The 12043-nt window shown below is 42.2% G+C and overlaps 1 protein-coding gene across 1 annotated transcript in view; it reads left to right on the plus strand.

Annotated features, from left to right (window-relative positions):
- Positions 1 to 12043, plus strand: part of CPNE4 (copine 4) — a 277997-nt gene that overhangs the window by 233304 nt on the left and 32650 nt on the right. Inside the window, exon 8 of the mRNA XM_058657050.1 lies at positions 11317 to 11415. Within this exon, the coding sequence (XP_058513033.1) occupies positions 11317 to 11415 (99 nt within the window). The remainder of the gene's footprint in view (positions 1 to 11316; positions 11416 to 12043) is intronic.

A 12043-nucleotide genomic window follows, 5' to 3' on the forward strand; every position in this document is an offset into this window, starting at 1 on the left:
TTCCTCCAGGTCTTCCACATGGGTGCAGGGTCCCAAGGCTTTGGGCCGTTCTCGACTGCTTTCCGAGGCCACAAGCAGGGAGCTGGATGGGAAGTGGAGCTGCCGGGATTAGAACCGGCGCCCGTATGGAATCCTGGTGCATTCAAGGCGAGGACTTTAACGCTAGGCCACTGTGCTGGACCCAGAAAGATATCTTTTTAAACAAAGTATCATGCAATAGAGTTTGTCAATAGAAGAGATAATCTCAGAGTAAGAAAAAAGCATCTGAACCATAGAACCTGAGCTTCCCAATTAGCAGTCTCAGATGCACTCTGTTTTCCAGGTAGCCCAGCTTGCCATTTAAATCTGACCCAGCCATGGCCTCCTCTGGGTATTCTAGCACTCCCCATGCTGACTTTCATAGTGGCTGCACTAGCCTACATTCTCGCCAACAGTGACTCCAGTGCAGCTTAAAAGAAGCTATCTTGCAAACAGAGGAAGAGGATGTCCTCAAATTCTTTGCATCAGGGACTAAGATGGAAGCAAATGGGAAAGACTTCCAAATGGTAAAGACATCCAGAAAGGAAAAGTGATGGTGTCCACATCAGTGGTTGGAAGAGACTCTGGGAGATCTGCTGGCAGCTGTATCACTGTTGCTGTTACAAAGCCTACCGATGTCACTGTCCTGTTTTCCTGGAAGATGTGGCATTTGTGCTACCATGTGGTCCACTTTAAATACTTTAGATACTTAAATGCTGTGAGCGTCACACCTGAAAACTTGCCTCTTCAGACCCAAGCAGCCTCTGAAGCTTCATCTTCCGATGGTTATGACACCAGGGCTCTCACAGAGGCATCTCATGTGATCCTACCAATGCTGTGTGTGCCACAGAGTCTGCTCTGCTCTGATTGGACATTGCTATCCCCACAACCACAGCGAGCTCATGTGCTCCATCTGACGTGATGGCTGCTGCTCCAGAAACTTGTGGCCATGTGAGGACTTATTTCCCAAGAATACCCATGGGCGGGGTCATGCTGGAGATCTGGGAGGTGGCATGGACGATGCCAGGTTTATCTTACAAGTGCTCAGCCGGAGGGTGAAAGGTCCAGGTGGCTCCTGTGCCCATTCAGCAGGTCCCTACAGGAGATTTGGTGCTCAGCCTGCCCCTGAGGACAGAGCTTCAGTACTCATGCTCAGGCCACAGAACAAGAAGGAACGGCCGGTGAATGGTCTTAACCTGTTGTTAAACAAACTCTCTTTTCCTTTCTACTGTTCTATTTATATAAGGTGAACAAATTTCATGTATTTCGTAACACAAATTTAGGAGCATAATGATATCTCCTACCCTATCTCCCTCCCACCCATTCATGTCGTCACCCTCCTTTCTCCTTCTATGAGCTCTTGAGCAAATCAGAAACAAGGATGATGGAAAATAAACAGCACCTTCATTTTTTAGCACCTCCATTTTATTTAAATGTAGAAATGTGTTTAAGACTATTGCGCAACAGCGTCAATATTCACACAGAATACACTCACACTCATAAAGCCCTCTCTTTCACTTCACCGGGTTTTTTTTCCCCTCTCTGGGATACATTACAACAGTTGTTTTTATGTTTGTTTTAGCCACAGAGAAGCTGGAGTTTCAGAAGTTGTAGGTAGCTATCACAGATAGGGCTGCTGGCCATGGTGGGCCACTGTTAAGTTTACACACGACAGAGTCTAAGTCCCACTCAGGCGTAGGCACCTTTGCACATGGTGAAGTCAGCTAGTGGGCATTTCTCATTCCTGATCAACTCAGGGAGGAGAATGAGCACCATGTGGCTTTAGTGAGGGCAAAATATTACAGGAGAGTGCAAATCCCTAATCTGAAAGGCAAGTGGCAGCAGGAAAGCACTAAATAAAGGAAGAAAGTCGTGAATGGAGGATGGCCAAGAAGTGAAGGTCAGTCGGAACCAGAAGGAACTGGGCAAGGTACCTTTATCTTCATCCTCCTCACGAAGGGCCTGAGTTAGAGAAAGAGCTGCACACTGGGGACTGGACCTAAAAACTAAACCTCGGTAACTGTTTGGTTTCACCAAAGCCCAGAGCAAAAATCTAAACGGGAAAGCGTGCAACATCAAAGCCAACCTTCCCACCCCATGTGTTGCCCAGTGACAAGTGTTTATGCAATATGACTGATTACCCTGCAATTTACTTTGTCAATCAGTCACAGAGTTAATTACTTGTTACTCTTGGGCACTATTATAAATAATAGTATGGCAGACAGTGCTCAATTTAATGGTCGTTAGCATGCAGCTATTAAATGGATGACACAGTCATATCAGTATTGATGACCATGGACCTTCCCTATCAAGGATAATTTATATATCACTGAGCATAATGGGCTTTGGTGTTTCACAGTGATACAGGCAATGAACCTATCAGTAAAGTAAAAACAAATATTTTCTATTTGGTGTTTGTAAAAAAAATAATAATCACCTGGTAAATACCAGCTATGAAGAAACAGTAATGTTATAATGCTAATACAAAGTATAGGGAGAATGTAGGCTTATCATGAAAGCTTACAAAACAGAAAAACAAGATGGATCAAGAGAGGCAACTTGTCCCCATGTGTGAGCTCCCCAAAACGATGCCCTGCATGCTCTGTGCACCTGCTTTGGAAGACTCTTGTTCCTTCCATGCCCCCTGTACGACTGCGTGACTTCCTGCTGCCCAGATGTTGTTTTAAATGACATGTCTTCCAACATCGCTGAGTGTGATGCCTGCCTTAGGTTGGTCCCTCCAGATGGCTTGCTGAGACATGGATTTTTCTGAAAGTGCTTCTGAATGTAAGTTATAAGAGAGTAGAAATTGGGGCCAGTGAAGGAAAGGAGGGAGACCAAGGGCAAGGAAGGTAACAAGCAAAATCTCAAAGAAATAATGACCCAGTCCTGCCAAGAAATATCTTAACACGGTACAGTGAGATCTCAGGAACAGCCTGTAAACCGTGGTGTGTGGCAGTTACTGGTTAAGGGTTGCCCCAAGCAAGTCAAGTTCTACAAACATAGGGTAAACAGTTTGACAGTCTTAAGACAATCTTCCAACGAAGAAATAAATGTGGTGAGGATTGAATGATAAAACATATCAGGAGCTGATATGCTTCAAGGTGTTAAAGGGATCCGACGTGGCATGTTGATAATACCTGCTCCGCTGGCCTCCTGTGGAATCTCTATGTTGCATTTATCAGGCGGCCTCATAATTGCTTAGCTAATTGTCTGTCTTTCGTGCCTGACTGTAGGCCCTGGGGTGGCAGAAAACCATGATTGCTTTGTTTATCATTGGATTACAGGTGTTAAGCACAGGACCTGGTCCATGATTGGTCTTCAAAAATAAACTTGCTGAAAGAAGGGAGAAGGGAAGGGAGGGAGGGAAGTTAGTGTAGCTGAAGGATTGCACTAAAATAAGAACAATTCCTCATAAAACACTATTCTTTCAGGAGTTAGCTGACCTAGCGTCACCCACTCTTAAGTATGACAAACTTTGCTCATTTACCCCTGGAGTTAATTTTAGTATATGTGCTGCTGAAACGAGCACTCCTTGAGTTAATTTATAACCATCTAACGGCGGGGGGGGGGGGGGCTCTTATATCAACTGATAATAGTCAAATGCATGGTTTGGAATTAAAAGTGAAGACATGTGTCTATATAGTTAACCTGAACATACACAAACACAATAATAATCACCAGTTCCCCATTTCTTTACATTAATGTTGAAAATCCTTAACTAATGTGGGATCTGGAAAACCAACTCTTCCAATCCTATCTAGATTGCATTTCAGTCTTTAATTAACTCTTTTATTTGCATTTTAATATGTGCCTTTTGAAAATGCACTTCATAAATATAATTTGACTTATCAGTCCAAGGAAGTTTTTGCAGAAGAAATTAATCAGATGACTAAATATGTAATACTAAATGTACATGAAGGATAAGTACAAGGAAATAAAGTCGGCTACAAGTGGAACAGTCCAGCTTGATGTCTGAGAAAGGAACATTTTAGCTGATACCTGAATTTTTTTTTAAAGACAGAATGGCAGAAAAAAAGAGACAGAAATAAAGACAAAGAAAAATAGAGAGAGGGAGAAAGAGACATTGCCTTCCATGATTCCCTCCCCAAATGACACCCAATAGCCAAGGCTAAGTCAGGCCCACATCAGAAGCCTAACACCCCAACCATGTCTTTCATGTTGGGCCATCTTCTACTGCTGCTCAGGAGCCTTATCAGGGAATTGGACAGAAATAGAGAAGCTTGAGCTTGAACTGACCCTGCAACATGGGATGTTACCAACCCCTGATATCTGAAATTTTGGGGAGAGTTAGCAGGAAAGATGTAGAGATAAAATATTTCAGGTCAGCATGTGCTAAGGCCCTGACACAAGAGGGAATATTAAAAAAATTTCTTTGGTTGAACCCCTAAGTGTGAAAGCAAAAAGGAGCTCTGAAATGAGGCCAGAGAAACAGGAAGAAACTGGAGCCCTAGAAGTGATGGCTGGAAGTTTAGCCTTCTTACCCTGCTAATTCCTGTTTTGGTCAATGCTGGTCTAGTGTGTTCATCTCTATGTATCCATGCCACCCTACACACTCCTTGCCCTTGTTCTTAATTCCTTCTAGTTATGAAGCTGCCTAAGTATCTTCTCCTTAAGGATATTTTCTTCTTTATTCATTTTATGTGAAAGGCATAGAGATAGAGAATAAGACCCTTAAAAGCCTGCAACAGCCAGAGCTGGACTCAGCTGGACTTAGCCGAAGCCAGATGGTCCATCCAGATCTTTCTCTGTAAGGCATCAAGGACCCAAGCTGCTGCCTCCCAGGGTGCGTATTAACAGCAAACTGGATTAGAAAGAGAAGAGCCAACACTCCACTCAGGCGTTCTGATTTGGGGTGCAGGTGTCCCACGCAGCCACTCTTCTCCTGTGTGGAATGTTGACTCCTAGCCAGTGAATTTCGAAGAAAAGATAATGTTGACTACTCCCTTGTGACTCAGCAAGAATGACCAACCCCATGCAGTTCTCCAGACACATTGTTGGTTTCCAAACCTCGGTTCCTATAACAAAAACTTGCTATTCTGGCTACCTGGAAGACCCATCACCCTCTCTCACAACCCAACATTCATCTTCCAAAAATCAACTCCCTCTTCATCTCCACTACAGTCTTTCCGGGCTTCCATCAGACTCAGTGCTAAACCAGAAATCACCCAGCCTGATCCCATAACACTCCACAGTCATCGAGTAGGTTCAAGCACTTACTGAACTGTGTGATTGGTTTATTGAGACTGATTTTTCCCTCCTATGTCTCAATGTTTGGACAAAAGTAACTGTTTCCATTATGTTCTCATGTTCCCGGCGCTTTGCTATTTCTTAGTACACAGCAGATCCTAAAAAATTATTGAGTGTAAAAACTAAATGGTATGCCTCCAACATTATTTTCACAAACAACAAATCTCATGACAGGTTTTTCTTAACTGCAAATACACACAGAAATCCGCTGGCCAGATAATTTGGGGGAGAGTGTGTATTAAGCCCTAATATTGACAATTATTCACAGTGTGCATTACCAAGACCTGAACTAGGACAAAACTAGTGAGTACACAGGACATAAAATTTAAGAAGGCATTCGTTTTTAACTGACTACAGGTGCCAACCGTATATTAGGAACGAGTATCTTCTTAAATTTGGTGCTGTTAATTGCTGTTTTGCCTCATCCTAGCACATGCGCTGCACATTGGCATTTCAAAGGCTCCAAGAGTTACAATAATAGAGAAAATGGTTTAACATCTATTATCCTAGGGTAACACAAGCTTACCAGGGAATCCAGACCTTTTACATTTTTCATTAATACCTATTAACCTCCTAGAACTCGTGCGCTGTGGAACAAACTCCAAATACTTAACTGCTTGTGGATTAGTAAATTTCTATTTCTGCTTTTTCAAATGTTAACTTTGATATGGAGAATGGAATTTAGGTGGGAAACTTGGGTCCATTTATCAAAAGCCACCTTTTAAAATGCACAGAATGTTATGACAGCCAGAAAGAAATGTCTAATTGAGTTCCAGCACCTTTGCTGGCCTCCCAAAGTAGTTATTGATGAGGTTGTTACAAGATTGGCCATTCCCAACCATGAATGGATGGAAGTGTACTTCCAAGTAAAAAAGATCTGTTTTATCTTCTCAAAGACAAATAAAGCCATTGGTCTGACCAGTGATGGAAATTGCCTGAGAAGGAAAGTTCAATTATCTGGGTAATAAGCCTGATAAGAAAGGTCAGTGACCCTGGTTGGTACTGTCAAAATCTTAGCTCTAAGCTTGTCCATCTCGTGCATGTGGGGCCGACTCCATCCAGAGGAAAAGAATAGGATAATTTCAGGCTGATACATGGAACCAAGTCTCTTGGGAAAATATTTAACCTTGAAGTCTAAAAGTCCATCAGTAATTATTATTTACAAAAGGAGAATCAATCCTCTTTGATAAACAGAGTGTCATTGGAAGCAGTTTTAGACCAAAAATTTAGTACTTTTTTGTCTGTTTCTGCTTTTGTCATGGAATTTCCGAACTGTGTTTCCTCATCTAGTAAGTGAGCATCCAGACCCAGAGGGGTAGGCCTTGAAAGACCGTATCTATGCAGAAAGTCTACATAATGTGGAAAATAAGTTTCTGCTGACAGAAAGAACCTGTCACAGGTAACTCAATGAAATTTCACAAAGCAAAAAATATTAAATTATCCTAAGCTTGGCTTCAAGCTGCTTGGCGGGTAAGTAAAGCACAAGGCTACAAAAGGCTTCAATTAAATGCCATCACAGAGTGAGCACCCAGGATCCGCACCTGGATAAGGTGTACTGGTTACTTAGAAGGTGAGTGGGTAAGAGACCACCAAGGATTATCAAGATTCCAAGATCCAATGGCGCTGTGCTCAGGTACGAACATGTGGCCCAGACAGACAAGCCGGGAATCCCAGTGATACTGAAAAGCAAGGAAGTCTAGAAGAATTTTTACAAAAGTGGCTGGAATGCCTGGGTTAATCTTGTTCAAACAATGGATAGTCAGTCCAATTTAAACTTCCAGAATCAGGGAGGGCATGGCAGTTGCAAGACGTTTTTATGTGGTTGGTTAGGAACGGGTTCTTTCTCTGTGGTTTTAGGATCTGTTTTGTTGCTTAGTTTTAAAAATTCCCAAGTACTGAACATTTGTTGGTTGCATGAAACAGTGATTAAACCATAGAAATAAGGAAATGAACTTATAGTCACAATACACCGTGTTCAATTTACCTGGCTGTGCCAACTTCCTCAAGGTTGTCAGTGCATGTCAGAATACCAGCTTAAAGTTTTCAGACCGATTAAACCATATACATAGAGTTATTTTTTTCTTTTCTGTTTTTCCAAGTGCCTCATTCTCTTTAGGTATCCAACAGCAATGTCATCAGGCATGAAAGTACAACAATCAGTAACCAGCATGCAGCATGATTGATTCGGAAACAAAACTCACAGGCATGTTACTGGCCGAAGCTATGATTACCTGTCATGGGCTCAGAGAATCGTAGGGTTTCTCAGATGACAATAACATAAGACTGTTTGTGACCAATTCCCAAACTCCTCTCTGACCCTCAATAGTTCAGATCTCAGCCTTACAGAATGTAGACTCTCTCCCAAGGACCAAGGTTCAGATGGAAGATTCTCTCTCTTTTTTCTCTCTCTCTCTCTTTCTCCCCCTCTCTGTCACACACACACACACACACACACACACACACACACACACACACTTACTCATTCTCCCCCTTTCAAATAGAGAAATGTATAAAGAAATGAGTAAATAAATTTTTTTTGACAGTAGAATCGTACCTCAATAGGCCACTGGACATTCTTGTATTGTCATTTATCTCTGCATTGTTGAGGGATTGTGCTTACATTTGTAATGTGCATAAGGGTGTCAGTCCCCAGATGAAATGTCAGGTTCTGAGATCTTACACTTTAAGGTTTGGTAGAAGAGGGACGCAGGTTGAGTCAGAGATAACTGATCATCTCATTGAAAGCTTGAGGTGTAAGTCGCTGTCAAAGCCTGCCTCTCCGTCTGCCCACACAGCCATGGGAGTTTCACTTTTCCTAAAGAGTGGTGAGGTGTGAGGTTAAAAAGGTTCAGACAAGTATTTGGGAAGCTTATCTGAACTCACCATGCCTCTGAAGACTAAATCTCCAATGAATACTCCCAGGAGTGGCACACTTCACCATGGAATGCCTTGAGCCTTGGCTACAGTCCAGAATAACAAAGACTTGTGAAAAGCAAGATAAAGCACCCACAACCTCGCCTTCCCCTCTTGGGCAGTCTGGCTTGCATAAGTACAATTTTATAGGATTCTGTTTGCCTACTTAGAGCCATCCTACATTAAATGGCCATTAAGAAGCCAGGATGGCCCTTATATGTTGTTTGGGGCTTTTTATTAAATTGAAGAATACACTATGATTCAGGGTGTAGCTATAATTGCCGTCAGCACCTAGTCCCATCAAGGATTTCTGGATTTTCTGTTCAGTGTCCAGAGACCACAGCATGTGAAGTGGTGATTTGCTTGCTTTGAAGGCAGACACTTGCAGTCCATCCCAGTCAGCTACGTCTGAATCTTGAAAGTAGGACCTGGGCATATGAAATTTAGCAAGCTCTATAAAACATTAGCATTAAGCTGCTGTTCTGCAGATGAGGACTGGCACCCAGAAGTTTGTTGACCTGCCCAGTGTCTCACTGCTGAGTCATAGTGGAGGCCACAGCTGGACTCCAGTCTGTGCCTTCGCCAGTCTAGAAGCCTTAGCTCCTGGTAAATGGTGCATGCAAGCACAACAGTAATAATGTGCTCTGGAAAGCATTTCTGGGACTTAGTGTGATAGCTCAATGGCTAAAGCCACACCTTTCAAGTGCTAAGGATTCCATACGGGCACCAGTTCATATCTTGGCTACTCCACTTTCCATCCAGTTCCCTACTCATGGCCTGGGAAAAAAGAAGAGGATGGTCCAAAACCTTGAGACCTTACAACCATGTGGGAAACCTGGGGAAGTTCCTGGCTCCTGGATTCAAATCAGCTCAGCCCCTGCCATTGTGACCATTTGCAGAGTGAAGCAGCAGATAGATTTTTCTCTCGTCTCTCCTTCTCTCCACAAATCTGATCCACCTTTCCAATAAAAATAGATAAATATTTTCTTAGTGTTATTATTTTATGTTGCAGTTCCATAGACTCTAGGATTTCTCTCACCTGCCTCTCCAAATCCCCTCTCTACCATGATTTCCCATATGTTATTACAATATCATAGTCCTTCCTAAACAGTCATAAGTCCATCATTCTGCTATTTAATTGTATCCTGACATTGTCAGTATGACAATGGCACAGAGTCCAGCATCCTACATGAAAGGCAAACGTTATAAGTCCAATTATCATATTAATAGGATTTTCATACTTCTACATGATAGTCGTTAGCTTTTAACATCTTCCAGTTAAGTAACAGATCATGATCCAAAAGCAAATGTAAATGGAATGATGACTTTATCTGGATTTTATTTTTCTAAACACACACACACATGAATTCTGATTCCATGTGACTGCAGAAGTGTCTCATGTTTCTGTGAGTATTGTTTTTGGAGTCACCCGCCGTCTCCACCACCCTGCCCAGGTATCCGTCACTGCCGGGTTGTCTCACACTCTCTCTGGCCTCCTTTTCCTCAAAGCACATCCATTCTCCAAGCCACAACCAGCATAATGCTGTTATGAGCAGCAGGCTTACTGAAGACTCGGGGTTAACAGGATAAGGGCAAGTTCTTGTGGTTGTGTATAAATAACCTGACCTTGGAAATACAACACTGCTCTTTCAATATCCCTTGCCTATTGCTTGCCTCTTCCACCCAATATGTGGCCCGTCCTCAGCCCTCTGATTGAACCTGCTCCGATTTCCTCTCAACTCACGTCCCTTGGTCCCCACTCTGTGTTTCTAATTACTAAATACTGCCACGCTTTGGCAGTATTTTTTTTTTTTCAACAAAACAGTTTAGCTCCCTTTGTCTTAATTTTTGTTCAGCTTCATTCTAATGCATTAGTTCCAAAGATCTTATTCATGTTTTCTAAGCAAAACACTTTTTTTTTTTTTAGCAAAACACTTTCCTATGAAGTCTTCCACATTTTGAGAGAGCTGCCACAGCCAGCGCTAGGCTGATCTGAAGCCAGGAGCTAGGAACTAGATTTCTTTTGGATTTCCCCAAGATGTGTAGGTGCCTGAAGTCTTGCGCCATCTTCTGTGGCTTTCCAAGTCATTAACAGGGAGCTTGATTAGATGTGGTGCAGATGGGACATGAACTGGCTTACATATGGGATTCTGGGTTCATAGGCAGAGCCTTAAGCTACTACTTACTATACCATGGTGTTGTCCCAAATAAATAGTTCTTCTTATTATTATTATTCTAAGTGAATGGTCACATCTTAAGTGTGATGGATGTGTGGTATTTACCAATGTGTCTCATTTGTCAACATCTTCCATCCATTTTGGTTTCACTCATTTTCCTCCTTCCTTAATGTTGATATTGCTCTATGCCTTCAAAGTAATTTTTTTTAAATATAATTCATCTGACTCCATTTGAATAATTAAACAGAAACTGCCACTGTTGATACTATATATACAAACTTTGTCATCTAATCCCAGCTGTAAACCGGAGACAGTCTCTGCAATGGGGAAGAAAAACACCAGAATTGCCAGAATTGGAGGCAGGACACATGCCTTTAAAGACCCAGATTTTCATTCACTGGATGGTCCTTTGAAAGTCACTTATCTCTTTCAGTCTTACTGATCTTATCTGTAAGATAAGATCATTACATTATTGTAATCACAGGGCTGAGGTTAAGGGCAAAAAAGCCAACCAAAAGACTACTGAAGCCATGGGAACATTATGATTTTCATAAAGTTCATACTGCCTTCAGCTCCGACAACTGCATTCTCAAGTTAAAAAAAAAAAAAAAACAGTTATTGAGGCTGGCGGAAGAGGTGAGCCACAGACGTCCTATATTGGTGTACGTGGATTTGGTTCCCAACTTCTACCCCCTATTCCAACTTACAGACAATATAAAAGGAGGCTATGGTGAGATCTCAGGTAGTTGAGTTCCTGCCATGTGAGAGACCTGGGTTGTTATGTTCCCAGATCCTGATTTCAGCCCCATCCTAAGCCCAGCCATCCTGGGCATTTCAGGAGTAAGCCACGAGATTAGAGTTCTCTCTTCCTCTCTTTGTCTTTTCTCCCGATCTAAATAAATAAATAAATGTTAAAGATAATTCTTTTCTCTTGCAGTGCATAGTATGGGACTGGGACTCCAACGGCAAGCATGACTTCATTGGAGAGTTCACCTCAACATTCAAGGAAATGAGAGGAGCGATGGAAGGGAAACAGGTACATATATGTGCCGCTTGTGGTACTGTTCCCAACACTCCACGGAGCAGCCTCAGGACATTCTCTGTGACACTTCTCTAAGACTTGGCTACAGACAGAACGGCTGGTGGCAAAGCATCGGTAGATGCTTCCACGCGATGATGGGGAGAAAGCACAGTGGGAGTTGAATACCTGCATGTTAGAGCTAGCCCAGCCTATGGCAAGTGCATGATCTTGGACAAGACATTGCCCACAGTGGTTCAGTTTCTTCACCAGTAAATTAGAGAAGTTAGGAAAGAATATTTCTAACTTTTTTTTAGCTGTGAGTTAATTTCTCTGTCCCTCATTTTTCTCACCTTAAAAGGATGATCTTTGTTCACCCCTCATAGAACCTGAGAACATTACACAAGATGAACTGTGATATGCATAAGCAAGGTACCTAGCACAGGAGTAGCATTTCCAAAATATCTGCTTGTTAACAATCATGTTCTTTCCAGCTCTGCACTCCCATGGCTTGATTGTATTAATAGTGTACTTAATGCTTTGAAGAAATTATTTGATTATAGATGCGTAGTTGCTTCAAAATATGCATCATCCATGAACTTCTTAAAGACACTTGTATCCTTTTATGCATGGATTTCCAAAATTT

Source organism: Ochotona princeps, chromosome 30, assembly GCF_030435755.1.
Source record: "Ochotona princeps isolate mOchPri1 chromosome 30, mOchPri1.hap1, whole genome shotgun sequence".
NCBI classification, from domain to species: Eukaryota; Metazoa; Chordata; class Mammalia; order Lagomorpha; family Ochotonidae; genus Ochotona; species Ochotona princeps.